The sequence below is a fragment of the Olea europaea genome, chromosome 22 (genome assembly GCF_002742605.1).
Source record: "Olea europaea var. sylvestris chromosome 22, O_europaea_v1, whole genome shotgun sequence".
NCBI lineage: Eukaryota > Viridiplantae > Streptophyta > Magnoliopsida > Lamiales > Oleaceae > Olea > Olea europaea.
Genome location: NC_036258.1, coordinates 8,916,811 through 8,935,471, shown reverse-complemented (window position 1 = coordinate 8,935,471; position 18,661 = coordinate 8,916,811). Strand labels below are relative to the sequence as shown.

At 35.5% G+C, this 18,661-nt stretch overlaps 1 protein-coding gene and 1 pseudogene across 1 annotated transcript; one reads left to right on the top strand and one right to left on the bottom strand.

Moving 5' to 3' along the window:
• The first annotated feature begins 4,030 nt into the window (after window positions 1–4,030).
• LOC111371235 (zinc finger protein GIS2-like) lies at window positions 4,031–4,697 on the top strand. Its single transcript, XM_022993124.1, has one exon. It carries the CDS (start codon window positions 4,092–4,094, stop codon window positions 4,629–4,631), a length of 540 nt encoding a protein of 179 aa, XP_022848892.1. The 5' UTR covers window positions 4,031–4,091; the 3' UTR covers window positions 4,632–4,697.
• Window positions 4,698–5,869: 1,172 nt separating this feature from the next.
• LOC111371631 lies at window positions 5,870–15,152 on the bottom strand (annotated as a pseudogene).
• Between the last annotated feature and the right edge of the window lie 3,509 nt (window positions 15,153–18,661).

Genomic DNA, 18,661 nt, shown 5'->3' with positions numbered 1-18,661 from the left:
CTCACGTAATTGGATCCATTGACCTCGTTAAATCTCACTTTAACCTGCTTATTTTACGTGATTAGGTTTTGACTAGTATTTGACCATTGCTTTATTATTTTACATATACCAGCAGTACTAGCTTGTTTATAATTTTAGTCCCAAAATTTAAATTTAAAAAAAAAAAAAATTAGCTCAAATTTTCATTTTCCATTACTCGCACTTTTTGTTCGTTGATCTCTCTATTGCATGTCATAAGTTGCTATTACAGTGCATGTAGTTACATATTGGTCATCTTGTCACTTCTAGCTCTAGTACCTTAAACATGAACCCCTCAATCTTAAGCGCGAGCTTTTCCTTCGAGGTGTCACTACTCTTGATCACGCTTACTCTTTAGCTCGAGATTATGAGTTGATTATTAGTACTCCATATGAAAAGCGTGGTCATCGTCGCTCACCCATCTCATTAGCGTCGTCTCATCATAAGTCTATCATAAAACCGTCTCCGTCTAATGTTCCTCCTATTTGGAAAAATAATTGTAAAGGTTGTGATAGTCCAAGATCTTCTTTTCCATGTAGAAAGCATATGGACAATCATTCTTCGGTGTCATTGGCTCCAATTCCTCCCGTTAAGTCCCTTCTAGGACCTCTCCCGTCTGATATTCCTCCAATTTTGAAAAATAAGGGTAATATTTTTTATAATCATCATTTGGCTTCATTGGCTCCACCTCCTCCCGTTAAGTCCCTTATAGGACCTCCCCCTTCTAATGGTTTTCCAATTTTGAAAAATCAGGGTAGAATTTCTGAAACTCCAAGGTCTTCTTCTCACTTGTTGTGCGTCAACTGTAAAGACTTTGGTCACATTTCTTCTAAATGTCCTAATCGAACCCTAGTCATGAAAGAACGAAAGAATGTAATAGAGGAGCCGTTAGAAGATCTAGTCTATGAACCTAAACTTGAAGATTTTGATGACTTGGATAATAGTGAGGACACTTCCTTAGGTGGAATCCAGACTCTTCTCGAGACTTTGGATACTATATCCCTTATGTCCGACAATTCTCGATCACATGTTATATGTCATACCCATACCCAAGTTAAAGAGCTTGATGATGTCACCAGTCACCCTTGAAAAATCCAGTCACCTGTGGTTAACACTAAGGCAAAATTATCCACCACTGACCAACCTCAAATTGATGGTCAAAACAAAAGTGCTAACCAAAATCCTGACAATTTATTACAGTCTCTAGTCCAGAAAAATATTAGGAATTGGGACTTGATCCCTCCAATTGTTCAAATTGCATATAACGATCCAGTAAACTGGTCTTTAGGTCTAAAACCCTTTGAAATTATTCTTGGTTGTGAACCTTTGAAACCTCTAGATCTTATTCTCGTGCACCCACATGCTTGTGTGTCTATGTCAGTTGAGGTAGTTGTATCACATTTTCATAGCTTACATATTGAGATCAATAAACAATTTGAAGCAAGTAAAGCATTTTATAAACCTCAAGTTGTTTGGCATAAACAATACTTTGAATTTAATATTGGGGATTATGTTATATTACAAGCGTGTAATGCTGGTCTTTTTAAAATTTCAAAGCATGTTGGTCAAAATGCCTATGTTAATGACCTTTTATCACATTATGACCACCACCCTATTTTATTTGTTACGGACTTCGATGCTTACAACGGCTATTTTAGCCCTTCTGATGACCCGTTTCTATTCCCACATGAGAATTCCCACACTGACTCTTTTGCTATGTCTGCTTCAATCCCACATATCACAGCACACAAAAATAAAATTGATGTTATTTTGGATGAACAGCTTGTGTTGACCAATAATAGAGAGATTCAGTACTTTCTTGTTCGTTGGATGGATCGACTTGATTCTGACGGTACATGGATTCCCAAAGAAAGACTTCAGCAGTGTGAGCCAAATTTATTGGAGCTTTATAAGTGTCAGCAAAATTCTCACTCGCCTAAGTTATCTTGGTCAGTTCATGTTTTTGCGGGTAATTTGCAATTGGCATTGTCACCATTTGTGAAATTTCGATATTTGGTTCGTCAGAAAGATCGTCTCCCATGGCATGACTTGGAACCTTTAGCATCATATTCATTGCAACATTTTGATTTATCCACTCGACGGGGTCGAGTTTTTCTCCCACCCCGGGAGAGTTGATGCGGACATCCATTTATTATTTATTTTCTATTTGGACTATTAGTTATATTTTATTTGGACTATTATTTATGTTTTCGTTATTGGGTTTGTTTAGTGGGTTTGGCCCAAACCCTTCTCTTTAGGGTTTGTGTTCTGCTATTTATTTTTGTTTTGTTTCTTATTTGAGACAGTTGATGATGAATTAGAATTGAAATATTTTTTGGTGGCTTGCAGCCGTTTTCTCCCTCCCCTCTCTTCCTCTGGTTTCTTCTCCTCTTCTCCCTTCTCTCTGTTTCTCCTCCCCGTTCCTTCTTCTTTCTTTCTTATTCATCCTACATCAGTTTTTCAGGCCATTCTTGACATACTAAGACTGGCCTAGGATGCCCTGGTTTGGCCTGCACTTCCCTGCCATCTGGGCTGGCCAGGTGTCGAAAAGCATGAGGCCTGGCATCGCCCATTCCAGCTTGTGGGTTGACATGCCAGGACCATGCTTTTTTTACCATGTATATGAAGCTGCTTTCAATACCGATCTGCTGTTCTGTTTTAATGCTTTTGCTAAGATTGATACTCTCTTAAGATCTACTCTTCTTGAATGGTTCCCATTTGAATTCATAACTTGGTTCTTTAATGCCTGTGTTATTGGATGTAGAAAATGGCAGGTTGGTTTTATGGAGAACTGACAATGCAGTGCTTAACTATACTCCTGATATAAGGAAAAAAAATGCTGGTCTTGCTTTGGGAAAATGGGCCAGTGTTTATTTGTGTATATATCCCAGGGCATGCAACGAATAGATGAAAAAATGACAAAGATAAGTGAAGTTGGCGGTGGAGAGTCAGATGAATATGGGGCGAATAGTGGCTGTCCCCATAACCATTTATTGTACATCTGAGAGAGCTTTGGGGGGTGGGGTGTTGCAGGCTATTTGCAGTAGAGATAAACGTAGCTGGAATACAAATGCAATTACCTGTCTGAACGTGTGGGGACTGGACTCTAGGCTTTTTAATCACTCAATTCCTCGATATGGGCTGTTGGAGTTTACGACTACAGATATTCTTGACATGTCCATTTGGTATGCTGGACTGAACTGTGGAATCGGACTTTCGGCTTTTTGAACACTCAGTCCGGTTGGGATCATAGGAGTATACAAGTCGGACATGTTTGGTATGCTGCACTTAGACATAAAGTATTAACAGTTTCAAGCAAAACTCACCATGAAGATAAGTACGAGGGACTGGAACTAAGAATTAAAGAAATGCCTGCAAAAGAAAAATCCAAGATTCCTTTAAACCTGATCAACAGTCAGAAGCAGAGAGGTAAAGATGTAACTACGTACATGTATGTGTATGTATATGAAAGAGAGTAGGGTTGTGGGGATTCCATTTCCCAATCCATGACATTCTCTCTCTTTTCACCAGTCACTCTCTCTGCCTCAGCATGCAGAAATGTATTGTATTGGAGGATGGATCCTTGCACACTTATCTTTCTCTTATCCCCCGTGTTCCCAAGCCCATACACGTCCTCACCCTTCTTATGCCAATGCCAATGCACATGCACTTTTTTCTTATAAATTCAAACACACAAACATCTTTTCACATTTCCCAACTCAGTTTCTGAACTCCTTTTCATAACTCTATTTTTATCAGATCAAAAACCCAACTTCATACCCAGCTTATTTGTACCTTCTTGCTAACATTTCTACAGGTCTGTTCATCTTTTCCACGCCATGGTAAATATATTTGTGTTTGTGTATGTTTGTGTGAAAACTAATATAAGAAAAAGTTACTTTTCAAGAATTTGTACATATCAACTCTTTGATTTTTAGGTTCTTTTTTTGACAAGCTCGTGGAGACGCGTGATCAAAAAGCTACTTTTAAGCATAGCCAAACATGTATGGTATTACTAATCATCTTCTCATAACAAGTTTTTCCAATGCAATTATTTTTCTTCTGATGCAGGAATGGAGGGTGAGAATATAATCCATGGTTCACCAAAAAATGCAGAAGATGAAACAAAATCATTTCCTTGCTTATACTGCTCAAGAAAATTCCACAGTTCACAAGCTTTAGGAGGCCATCAAAATGCTCACAAGAAAGAGAGAAATGCAGCGAGAAAGAACAAAAGGGCTTCTGAATACAATTTTCCTTCACTCTCTGTGTCACCACCATTACTATTTTCTCCAAACTATCCCATTGGAATTTTGAGCCCTTCTGCCTATATTACTGCTCATGGTGCCACTCTTTGCCAATTCCAGAACGAACAGTTTGGATCATCTGGGGCTGCCTCGCGAATCCAAAATGACGTAATAAATCGCAGTAACTATTTGAATAATGTGTATCAAAGTGAATCAGATGATCAGAGCTTCAAGAATTGGCAAAGGAGTGTAAGATGCAATGGATTTAGTGAAGAATTATCAAAACAGACTATTAATCAAAGTATTAGGGGTGCTGAGGAGAGAGCAAATGATCAGAAGAATCTTGATTTGTCTCTTCATTTATAGACAAACAAGGATTTTTTGTTAGATTTCCATTGCACTTAACAATGGCAGAACCTTTTTTGTTCCTAAGCCATATGTTTTCTCGTTTCTTTTTAGGTTTGCATTTAATATTTGTCTTTTCATCAATAAAGAATTCGTTATTGTTGTCGTTAGAATTTAGATTTTGAATTGATCATTCCTAGTAATTTTTCTTAGTTACAGAGTGGTTCATACTTGTTCAAGAGCAACTTTCACTTGCCGCGATAGGTTTCACTATAATGAGAAAAAGGACGTGATAACAAATTATAGAAGAGTGAAGTTCCATCCCCAAAGGTTAATCTATTATGTGGTGAAATCCAATCTCCACGTGCAAGTTGAATAAAAGAGTAACGTCCCAGAATTTTTTTGGAAGTTTCGAAATTTTCTATGAATTTTTAGAATTTGATTTATAATAATTAAAATTTCAGCCTAAGTCAAAAATATAGTTTAAAAAAATAATATTTGCACTACTGCCCTTAATCCTCCATTTCAAATATTTCATAAACCAGATTTAAATTTTATCTGATAAATTATGATCATAGTAATCGAATTCGATTATCACGCAAGTCTAGGATAATGATGGGTTTAAACTGTACGACAAAACCACCCACTGGTAATGCAGTTGGCCTGACAATCCTCCGGAGGTACATTGCACACTTCACCATATACTCATTGATAGCAATGATTTTTAATTTATTGAGAAATTTGCCTTTGTGGATCATGTCCCCATAAGAGAAATTGCATCATAATCTTGGAATTCCCCTAATATCTTCTCTTTTTCTTGTGCTTTAGTCTTTAGAAATGCATCATGTTATGTGAAGTGGATCCAAGGTGAATGTCTTCAGCTTCTTGTCCTCTCAAGATTGGGACTAGAGGCATTTCTAGGCAAAGATCCTCTCAGGCGAGACTTTTCCATATATTAGACGCGAACATGTAGTTGATCATTCCACTATATGAGTTTAAATTCAAATTTTTAGACATTGTTGTGGAGTAATATTGCTGCTCTTATGTCCATGCTTTGTGTTACCATAAAAAGTTTAGCAAGCCTTCACTGACCCCAATTGGTCTTCAGGTGAGATTGTTGAAAACAAGCTCCCTTTGAACACATCTTTGTTACCTTAGTTATTAAAATCTAAAGTCATAACGCAGACAAATTATGTTTAGTGTGAATGAGGAAATTATAATAATTTTCCGCACATTCGATGCAGAGCAAATTTTTGGGGCATTATCTATAAATTACAGAATACAACCTTCCTCGAAAACAGGGGAAAAAATGCTAAGAAAGCATAGGAACAAATTATCATCTACTTGCATGCGTCTTTCATTAGATCTAGCAATGAATTGTAGTGTAATTTACAGTTGAATAAAAAAGAATGACTCAGAAAGGAGTGCCACTTCCACTTCGAGTTTCAGCGGGGCTGTATAAAGCAGATGTTAATCAAAGAAGTCATTCACGATTAAACCAAAATTTACACAACCATTCAAAACAGAAATTTAAATGCAGAAAGTAAAGTGAAAACACAAGGATTTTTCGGCCGAAACCCCAGAGGTTCAGCTTAAAGCCTAATCCCCTGTTGAGCATCCATTATAAAACGGATCTAGCTCGGTTGCACTAAAAGCTCAAAATATGGAAGTCAAAATACAGAAATACAGATCACAAGATAGTCACAGAGACTTATATTTCTACACGAAGGTGATTGGACTATTCTTCTCACAGGAATCACTCAGCTCACTCAGATCTATTACAAACCACTACCGAACTCAAGAATCACTCAGATTCTTGATACTAATCACTCAGAAAAGTTAAGCATTCATACAATCAGTAGTATTACAGTGAGATTACTGTATTTCCTCACTATTATCTCTCAAGGAATCATATCACAGAGGAGAAAACTAGAAGAGTTTTCAAGAAGGAGCGTATAAACTCAAAAAACGGCAGAGAGAAACCCTTGAAGAAAAAAGTGACGATTCAGCTGAAGAAATGAGTCCAATCAGAGTAAATAATATCAGAAGCATCCAGAAGCCTGATCCAACGGCCACCATCATCACACGTGTCATGATCCAGTATAATGTTGTTATTTAAAAAAGGGAAGAAGTGTCAAACTTATTGAAACACGTTTTTGCTTTTAAAAAAAAACTGTGGAAGCAATATGACCAAAGGTCCAGGGTTCGAACCCAACAGCAGACCTATTCCTTGGCCGATTCTCTTCCAACTGCCTTGTAACCTCGTCCATTGTAGGCCGAACAGAAGCCACCGGAGCACAACATCCCATTGCAAGTTTTAACGCTTGAACAAGCCCTTCTTCCATAGGATTCTTCGTTGCCTTCAACAGCTCCATGTCGAACACTTCCATTGTTGTTTCCTCCAGAACTGTCACTTTCACTAGTGAAGGAAAATCAACAAACTCTCCATTTACTCCATTCTTACCTGGCCTTTTTCCTAGTAGAATCTCGAGTAGAAGTATTCCGTACGCATAAACATCTGTTTGGGAATTGCATTTTTTCATCTTCTGAAGTTCCGGAGCCTTGTATCCATGGGTTTTAGCTTGTGCAACTATTTCATCAGCTACAGATGGAATCATTATCTTGTCAAGTCCAAACTCGTTGAGCCTGGCCACAAAGAAATCGTCTACTAGAACATTTTTTTATCTAACATTCCCATGAGTTATTGGTGTCTCAAGACCATGAAGATGAGCTAGTCCTTTGGCTATTCCCAAAGCAATCTTGTGTCGCCTAGCCCAATTCAGCACTGGTTTCCCGACTCTGGATTCTGCATTCAAGAAGCAAATATAAGAATAAACAATTAAGCTTGTATTCTAACACGTCAAGAACACAAAGCAAGTAATAATTGTTTTGAAAGCTTGCCTTCTAGAATCAATAAATGCAATTTATACCCATTTGTAAGTCCAATTATCCATTTTACACCACATGCTATCTAAGTAAGTGAAACCTGATCTGCCATGCCTAAGCATTATCAACACTAATGTGTATGATGGAGGACATAAAAAAAACTTATATTATTTGAATAAATGGAAGCAGTATGTTTCTCAATGCCTAAAACCTATTGAATCGTCAATTCCCACGTGAGGAGAAAACATAGTGGCAAATAGATTGTCTGTGTATGGGTTCTGCAGCTGGCTTGCAATATAAGGTCAAAATTTATGAAGGCTACACATGATTATACTTGCACAAGAATTCATATTTTGGTGTGTCCTCTGCCAAGGAAAATTGTGTACACTCCCTAAGGAAACACATATTCTTTTGATGGAACAAGTTTTGAGGAAGCTGAACTGCACATACTAGGATTCCTCAAAAAACTTAGTACTAAGAGTATGTTGGGACTTCCAATTCATCGATAATCCTAATTATGATAGGAATCAGTGTCCATTGCAAAATAAATAAAATTTCACAAGAGCTAAGCTTCTATAATCTACGTGTGAGATTCGAACCATGGTATTTTGCTTCCAGAATTTTATTATACTGTGAAGTCGTGTTTTGTGGAAATGCAACTCTATTAAATTGGCACTTTTAACTGGATGGCGACACGTGGCTGAACCATGGCTATTGGATTGAGTCTGGAACCTTCCATTATAACGTGCTGTTTCACTTGACACTTTGATTACTCAATTATGCGTTTAACTCTTGGTTTTTTGAGAGAGAGAGAAAAAAACCTCTCGTTTGGTTAGGGTTTGTTCTGCTCGATTTTGTAGCTCAAATCTCCGATTTGAGGTCTTAAATGTGAAAGTCTTAGTGATTTCATTTAGATATTCTGAGTAATTATCTGTAATGGTTTGTGTCCTCTTCTGTTGTGATGTTTTGAGAGGGATGCAGTGAAGTTTCTTCGTGATTCTTCGAAGGTTTTGAGTCGATCTTGAGAGATAAGTATCTTTATTTCATCTCAGTGTATTTGTTGAACTCTTGTAACCCTTCGTTGCCATTTTTGGCTATTATAGTGCAATTGAGATAAATCAAGTACGGGTGTGTAACTTGGGAGAATCTAGCTGGAGAGATCTGTGAAATCTTATAATCTGATCTTATTAATTGGTTTTCTGTTGATTGATTAAGCTTGCTCTCTCTGTTGATATTTTTTGATTGCTGAAATCCTGTATTATTTTGTGATTTATTGTGATTTCAAAGTTGGCAATTTAGGGTTTCTGTTTACAACTGTTCTGATTTTTTGCTAAAATCCTGTTTGTAATAACTTGCATGCATTATGGCTACTGCAAAATTTGAAGTGAGTCAATTTGATGGTAAAATTGATTTTGATATGTGGAGCCAGAAAATGAAAGCCATTTTGATGCAAATGAAATGTGCTAAGGTATTAGATGATTCATGGCCTGAGGGTTTAGCACCTAATAAGAAATCTGAACTTGAGGAAATTGCTTGGAATACCATATTTCTGTATTTGTCTGATAATGTGATCAGAGAGGTAGGTGAAACTACTACTGCCTTTGATCTTTGGGCCAAACTTAAGGCTAAGTATGAGACCAAAACCACTCCAAACAAATGTTTTCTTCTAAAACAATTTTTCTCCTTTAAAATGGATCCTGCAGTTGACATAAAAGAGAACCTTAGTAGGTTCACAAAACTTACCCAAGACTTGGCCAATTGTGATGAAAAACTTTCAAAAAATCATTTGGCTGTAGTTATGTTAAACTCCATAAGTGACAAGTATAAGGACATTAAAGTTGCCCTTGAATATGGTAGGAAAGAACTCACTGTTGATGATATAACCAATGCTTTAAGGAATAAAGCTTTAGAAATTAAGGCTGAGTCAAGTAACAGTCATATTGGAACTAGTTTCTTAATTAAAGGAAAATCTTTTGAAAAACCTACACAAAATTTTAAGTTTTCAAAAACTAATAGAAGATGGGTTGACAAAAGTAAGACAAAAAATAATGCAAAAGGTAAAAAATATTATTATTGTGGTAAGTTTGGCCATTTTGCAAAAGATTGTTTTAAAAAGAAAAATGATTCAAAAGAAAAGGGCATTGATGGAATTAATGCACTGGCCTATGATAAAACTAAAACAGAAAATGGTTTTATGTTAGCAAGTGCTGAAAAATGCCTAAGTAATGAATGGATACTTGACTCAGGATGTTCTTTTCATATGTGCTCCAACAAAAACTGTTTTATAAATTTAGACTGAACCAAAAGGGGACAGGTTATAAAGGAAAACAACTTTGCATGTAAAGTTAGTGGAATTGAGACTGTCAAATTATTACTAGAAAATGGTAATGTTTTGTTTCTAGAAAACACAAGACATTTCCCAGATTTGAAAAGAAACTTAGTGTCCTTAGGAATGTTAGATGACAAGGAGTTTAACATAATTATGGGTCAAGGACATATAAAAATTCTTAGGGGAAATGACTTGGTCACTTCAGCCCCTAAGAGACATGGCCTTTATTGTCTGAATGCAAAACCTTTGCTTGGTTTAACTGCTTCTATTGTATCTAAAAACTTTACTTTGGCAAAACTATGGCATGAAAGGCTTGGTCATATTGGTAAAAAGGATTCAAAAATTTTGCATTCAAAAGGTGTTTTTGGAAAACATAATCTTGGTAATTTTGACTCCTGTGAACACTGTATTTTGGGAAGGCAAGCCAAACTTCCTTTTCAAAGTGGAATTCATAAGTCTAAACAAAAACTTGAGTATTTGCATGCTGATTTGTGGGGTCCTGCTTTTGTCTCGACTTTAACTGGTTTTAAATATTTTTTACTAATAGTTGATGATTTCTCAAGAAAAATCTGGATTCATCTACTAAAGTTTAAAGATGAGACATTTTTTTCTTTTAAGGACTGAAAAATTCAAGTTGAAAACCAGATTGATCTTAAAATAAAATATTTAAGAACTGATAATGGCTTGAAATTTTGCAATTCTGAATTTGATAATCTTTGTAAGGAATATGGCATCATGAGACACAAAACTGTTCCACACACACCACAACAAAATGGAATGGCTAAAAGAATGAATAGAACTGTGTTAAATAAAGTTAGATGCATGCTATTAAGTTCTGGACTGCCTAAAATGTTTTGGGGTGAAGCAGTTAAAACTACAGGTTATCTGATTAATAGAAGTCCTACTAGTGCACTAAACTTTGCTATTCCCGAAAATGTGTGGTCAAATAGTCCTGTAAATTACTCTTATCTGAAAATATTTGATTGTGCTGCCTATGCTCATCAAAATGTTGGTAAATTAGAACCAAGATCATTAAAGTGTGTCTTCTTGGGTTATGATGAATATGTTAAAGGATACAGATTATGAGTTAAATCTGAAAAAGGTTATAGAGTAATAATTAGAAAGGATGTAGTCTTCAATGAATCCTTGATGCCATGTCTTGAAGGAAAAGAAAATAACTTGACTGAAAAAGATGTTCAAATTGAGGTGGAACCTTCCTGCAGTAACCAGAATATTTCTGTAACTACTGCAAAAGAAAATGAAAATGAAGAACATGTTATTTTACCTGAAACTGAAGATGAAACTGAACATGTTGAAGAGGCTGATTCTGTAACTCTTCCCCTTGATGAGTATCAACTCACAAGAGATAGGGAGAGAAGGCAAATCAGACCCTCCACTAGGTTTGATAGTGACACCTTTGTATCCTTATTTACCTACCAAGACCTCATTGAAAATGAACTAAACACTTTTGAAGAAGCCATGGAATGTAACGAAAGAAAAAATTGGAAAATGGCCATGGAAGATGAAATGTCTTCACTCCTTAAAAATAAGACATGGATTCTAGTTGATAAGCCCAAAGGACAAAAATTAATTGATTGCAAGTGGATTTATAAAATAAAATCTGGAGAAGGTGATGATAAAAACATAAGATATAAAGTTAGACTTGTAGCAAAGGGTTTCACATAAAAAGAAGGTGTGGACTATACTGAAATTTTTTCTCCTGTTGCTAAGTATGTTACTATCAGATGTTTACTTGCACTTGTTACACAATTTAAATAAGAACTTGATCAACTAGATGTTAAAACTGCTTTCCTATATGGAGAATTAGATGAAATAATATACATGAAACAACCAATTGGTTTTGAGTAAGGTGATCCTGAAAACACTGTTTGTTTGTTAAAGAAATCCTTGTATGGCTTAAAGCAGGCAGCTAGGCAGTGGTACAAAAGATTTGACACTTTTGTCTTGAAACTTGGATTTAAAAGAAGCCAATATGATACTTGCTTGTACTGCAAAGGTAGTGGAGTTGAAAACTCATTATATCTGATCCTATATGTGGATGATATGTTGTTGGCTAGTTCCGATAAATCAAAAATTGATGATATTAAATCAAAGTTAAGTTCTGAGTTTGATATGAAAGACCTTGGTGCTACTAAAAGAATATTGGGCATGCAGATTTGGAGAAACAATGATAAAAATATGCTATTTTTAAATCAATATGACCATGTGTCTAAAATCTTGAAAAAATTCAACATGCATGATTGTAAGCCTGTAACACTGCCCCTTGCTAGTCATTTTATATTATCTTCTGAATTTTGTCCTAAATTTGAAGATGAATATGCCAGAATGTCAAAAATTCCGTATGCTAATGTAATTGGTTCTGTAATGTACTTGATGATATGCACCAGACCTGATCTTACATATAGTATTAGCATTCTAAGTAGATTCATGAGTAATCTTGGTGAAGAACATTGGCATGCTTTGAAATGGTTATTGAGGTATCTAAAGGGATCATCAAACTTAGGTTTAGTGTTTACATCAGATAAAAATGGGATATGTTTGAAAGGCTATACTGACTCTGACTTTGCTGGAAATAAAGATAATAGAAAGTCAACCTCATCCTATTTTTATACATTATGTGGTACTGCCATTAGTTGAAAGTCTCAACTTCAGAAAATTGTAGCTCTATCCTCTACTGAGGCATAATATATAGCAGCAACTGATGCTGTTAAGGAGGGGATTTGGTTAAATGGTTTATTGACAAAAATGGGTTTTAATGATAATCTCACTGTACTATTTTCTGATAATCAGAGTGCCATTCACCTAAGCAAAAATCTCATGTTTCATGACAGATCAAAACATATTGATGTTAAGTATCATTTTATAAGAGATATAGTCTCAAAAGGTGAAATTAAGATTGATAAAGTTTCTACTCATTTTAATCCATCAGATATGGGTATAAAAGTAATTCCATTAAACAAATTCTTAAACTGTTTGAAACTTTTATCTGTTGATACTTTGTAATTTTTGTACAAGTAAATAGAGCAAATGATGATGAGTTAAGGATTTGCTCCTGGCTGCACTATAGTTCCAAAATTCTGGTAGCAAGGTGGAGAATGTGAGATTCGAACCATGGTATTTTGCTTCCAGAATTTTATTATACTGTGAAGTCGTGTTTTGTGGAAATGCAATTCTATTAAATTGGCACTTTCAACTGGATGACGACACGTGGCTAAACCATGGCTGTTGGATTGAGTCTGGAACCTTCCATTATAACGTGCCCTTTCACTTGGCGCTTTGATTACTCCATTATGCGTTTAACTCTTGATTTTTTGAGAGAGAGAGAAAAAACCCCTCGTCTGGTTAGGGCTTGTTTTGCTCAATTCTGTGGCTCAAATCTCTGATTTGAGGCCTTAAATATGAAAGTCTTAGTGATTTCATTTAGATATTCTGAGTGATTATCTGTAATGGTTTGTGTCCTCTTCTGTTGTGATGTTTTGAGAGGGATGCAGTAAAGTTTTTTCGTGATTCTTCGAAGGTTTTGAGTCGATCTTGAAAGATAAGTATCTTTACTTCATCTCAGTGTATTTGTTGAACTCTTGTAACCCTTCGTTGCCATTTTTGGCTATTATAGTGCAACCGAGCGTAATCCAACTTGTTGGATGCTCAACGGGGAATGTAGGCGTTAGATGTGGTCGCCGAACCTCCGAGGTTTAGGCCGAAAGAAATCTTGTGTTGATTCTTTAATTTTCTGCACAGTTTACTTTTGGTCGATTTCAATTTCTAATTTCTCGGTTTAATATTGTGTGACCTTTGCCTTACACTACGTGTATACATAATACTAATTTGCACAATTTTTACACTAGAAAAAAGCAAAATTATCAACTTACCATGTAAAAGATCATAGAGAGTTTTGTTAGGTAGATAGTCATAAATGAGAAGCTTTTCCCCTCTTCTCCCCTGATAGAAAGCTCTCAAAGGAATCAAATTCTCATTCCGAATTCGTCCCAGTTGCTTAATCGCAGGCAAACACAAACTTCTATCTTTACAACTACCTTCTGTCAACAACCTTAAAGCAATGGTTCCTCCATCGGCTAAATTTGGCTTGTATGCAGTCCCATAACTCGTTTTCTCCATAACTTGCCCCGTTGCATTCAAGACATCCTCCAATGTCAAATGCTCGCCTCCCTGAAACAAGAGTAACTTCCCTTCACCACCAACACCGCCACCTTCGTCATCCTCTCCTTCCTCGAATTCCTCCTCTTCGTCCACATTTTTCCGTTTCTTCCCTTGAAAATACCCAATCAACAATGAGACCAGAACTACCGCTCCAGTCATCAAACCAATGACAATTCCAGCAATTGCACCGGAACTCAATACCGAGCTTCCATCACAAGATCTCAAGGGCTGCCCACAAAGGCTAGGACTATTCCCCTCAAAAACCTCCAACCCAAACTTTGATTCTTCAAATTTTGGCAACACCCCACTAAAATTATTGCGTGAAAGATTCAGTTTTTCCAATTTTAGCCCAGTAATACTCTCTGGTATTGGACCAGAAAACATATTATTCCCAAGATCAAGCTCTTGAAGCCCATGAAACCTAGTAATGAACTCTGGAAAATTCCCAGAAAACGTATTTTGTCCCAAATCAATAAAATGAAAATCCTTGCAGATAGCATCTGGTAATGCAGGATCAGGAAGAGAGCCAGATAAAGAATTACCATGAAGCCGGAGTGAAACCAGGCGACCGCAGAGGTTCCAAATGGACGTTGGCAAAGACCCAGAAAGCAAGTTGTGGCTTAAATCAACATCTGATAAAGAAGAACTATACCCAAGCTCCAAAGGAATTGTCCCAGAAAGTGTATTTACACCAAGATAAAGACTTTCAAGATTTGAAAATTCCCCTATCTCTCTAGGTAGTATTCCTCTGAGATTTGCAGATGGGAGTTGAATAGAAATAAGGTGCAAAAAGGGGTCTTTGTATAGAAAAAGACTGGTCCATTGTGGCGAAGAGAGGTCAGTACAAACAAAATTAGTGCCATTGTTGGTGGCCCATTTGAGGCCTCTCCACTGACAAAGTGGCACAGATGCATTCCACGTAGACAACAGGAAATTCTCCGAATTCCCCTTTAGTGAAGGCTTGAGCATTTGCAAAATCAACGCAACGTCTGAAGCAGAGTTAGAGAGAGTAAGAAGAAGAGCAATGTAGAGAGAAAAAACCTTCAGGGCCTCCATGAAACTAGTGTGACAAAAGGAAAAAGCATTAAAGAAGAACAAGATGATCAAACAGAAAAGTGATATGGGGGTAGGTACTTGCTTGGGTGTTTCTTCTCTTTTTGGGAAAGCTGACAGTGTGTCGACCGTTAGTGAACACAACTTTGATTTGATTACTCCTATGAAATTATGTTATGTCATTGTCCATCTTTCATTTGCACGCCGTTTGGCCTTTGGGGTGTGTCCATTGGCAGGAGGAAATAGTGGATGGAAAAGGAAAAGTATTTCTGTTTTATATGCTGTCCATTTTCTGTCAAGGACGTAAAATTTTACTCTTTCTTTGAAGTTTGATCAGTGGAGATTAGGCGCATCTTTTGTAAGGTTTAAAATTATTTCTAAGTTGATCAAATTTTATATTTTTCTACTTCATAGGACTCATAATTTTTATCTATTTGTGTCTATTATTCATGCATTTTGAAAAATTCAAAACTTATATATAAATAAAAGGTTTGCCAAATATGAATTGTCATGTCAACTTTGATAACTCAAAGTTGTGAAGTTTATTTACAAACCTGTGCATTATAGTTCACACAATTTGTAAAGTTCAAAATTTATAAGAAAACTACATAATAATATGATGATTGCTCACTTTCACTTTTTATTTTTACACCTTGTAAAAATTTATAATTTAGTCTACGTGGACATATTAAACCTTTGTTTGAGCCACATTATTTTCATAAAAATGCATTTTTTAATAGTGTATTGATGAAAAATGTGTTGTTAGAAAATAAAAAAAAAAGTTTTAGATTTGTGTATAATGTTATTTTATTGAAAAATGTGTGGTTGAAATTATATCAAATCACTATTTAATTTATTTTTTTTAAAGAATATGGGTCAAATAGGGCCTAAAAATAGGTTTTTAGTAAATTTTGATAAAATTTGATAGAATGTGTGATTGAAAAGTGTTGGGTCCGATTAAATATATATTCAAAATTAATTATTAACTTTGATTTAAATTAAAATTTAAGTTTTTAATCCCTACCGAATAGAGGGTTAGTTTGAACTACATCGTTCCAACTCATTGTAACATGAGTTGGTCATCGTACACGGTACAACACCTATCCAAGGTTTTTAAAAACTTGGATCTCTTTCAAGATGATTCGAGACATTGTGACGGCATATTTCGTCCTGGTTTGATTATGCTAAAAGTAAAAAATTGAGTAGATTTTTATAAATATTTATGAACTATGTGGTTGAAAAGTTAATAAAAATATGGGTCCGTAAAATATGTGATGAGGATATTTTGTACATTTTTTTAGGCTATTAAATTGAAGTATTTGTTAGTGATTTGGATAAGTTATAGCTTAATTATGTACTCCCTCCGTCCTATTTATATAGGTTGATTTTCCTTATTTTCTTATCTCAAATATATAATCATGTTTCTTTGTTGAGAATGTTTTATTTTGTTCGTTTACTAATATACCCTTATTTAATTTGTCTCGTTATAATCAATTTTTTCACTTAATTTTGAAATTAAACGAATATAAAAATGGTAACTGGGAAAGCCTTTTGGCACAAATTACTTTTTGAATAACATTAAATAAGATTTTTTTGATCAGTGTGAAAAATAAAATAAGCCAATATAACGGGACGGAGGGAGTATTAAATATGTTTATTAAGTTGAACTCAATCCAAATTGGTGAAATTGGAAGAAATGAACAAAAAATGGGTAAAAATAAAAGAAATTCAAAATTTGGGAGCCGAAATGTAAACATTCAATAGTTGATTCGAACCGTAAAATGATGATTGAATATTACATATGATCAATTGGAGGTCAAATGAGTGAAATACAGTTGAAATATTTTCATAAATCAATATCCAACCAACGAAGTTATGCTCCGAATTTTTAGCCTCAACTTGAGACCCATTTTTCGGATAGCAAATGTTCAAATGGAAAAAATTCTAATTCTAGACGACTTGTAACTCTTTGAGGTATATTTCTAATGCACTTGAATCATCTTAATTGGATATTGAAAAAAAAAAGTTATGATCAAAATATCGAACGCTGTTCAGGGACGAACTTCGCAAACATGAGCAAGCACGTGGGCCATTTTTGGCGCTTATGCGAGATTGAAATTTTAATGACCTTAGAGCCATTTGGATCAATGGTGTGCATGCGATAGTTATGCTTGTGCGCACGCACTGGCCATTTTTGCAAATGAATCAACAGTTTCCTTTCGCGATTCAAACTCTTTTGGAACTCAAATTGGACGCGATTTTGACCTAAATTCGACTCTTATAAATAGAGAACTAGGGAGAAACGTTACTTTTAAGAGAGAAGATTAGGCTCTAGTAAGAATTGAATGCCAATTACTTCAAGAAATTGAAGAATTTAACTTTGAACTTGAAGATGAACATCTTTTGTATTCTTTTATGACTCATATGATATTTTTTTATTATTCTTCTTATAATTTATTTAAAACCATGCTAGGCTAGATCCCTTTTTTTATTTGATGAAGATGAACCACATTGTTTATTTATTTTAAATTTAAGACTATAGTTTAGTTTAATTTTTGCTTTTATTGATTAATTTTGCACACTTACTGCATTATTTAATTGATTGGCATCAGTTAAATAATTATTTGCTTGTTGTCGTGTTAAGAGACCCACAATAAGTTTTGAACGCAACAAAATAAACATATTTGCAATAGATATTAGGAATAACATTTATCACTTGTGCAATCATCGGGATAATCTAAAATTTAATGCGTCCTAACCATTCAAATTCGAATAGAAATATATTCGGATCATGGTTATGATATAATTAATTTGTCTTGAAAAAGAAGTTAAATACATTAACTTTATTAATTGTTAAGAAAGTATGAACAGAATTAGATTATAAATCAAGAATTAAAATAGATAACAATAAGTAGATTCTAAATCCAATACAATTGTCCATAATTTGATTAGAAAAAACCAAATTTTTATTTCTTTCTGTTGACCTCAAAAATTGGACCTTCCACGTGGCGAACCGAGAGTTACTCCACGTATTCCTCCTTGCGCACAATGAACACACTGTCGGACGCACACGATCGAGACCAGCGAGGGTGGTGGCGGTCGTATACACTCCGACGGTCAAGTCAGGTTCAGGTGGTCGGAATAGTACCCAGGGGTTGTGCAAGATAATAAAGGGGAGGAGAAAATATATATATATGCTTGTTATGGAGTGCTATCTAGTAAGAGTTTCATTACCATTGCTTTTTGCCAACCCTTGGGTATTTATAGGTGGGATGAACTGTTGGATGTGGGGCACGTGTATACATCTGATGGTATGAGGTGTCTACTCATAGGCGTCAATCAGCCGCGTCTGTAGAGTGGACGGATAATTGCTTCTCCCGAGTTGAGTTGATATAAAGTTGATAAGTCACATCAACTAGTCTCATGGAGACGTCAAATCAATTTAAACCTTAGGGGAAGAAATGATCTTGGAAAATATCTCCTTCTAAAATTGGCAGCATATTTTCTGACAGAGGTCTCTGGAGTGCACTTCGCCTCGACATCATGGGCGAGGGCGCTTCGATCAGTTCGGCAGAATCGTTTGTGTCTTGCAGAGTGATAGCAG

What these genes read in the sequence shown, in the direction of transcription:
- LOC111371235 (XM_022993124.1), top strand. Translation starts at nt 4,092, where the DNA reads ATGGAGGGTGAGAATATAATCCATGGTTCACCAAAAAATGCAGAAGAT.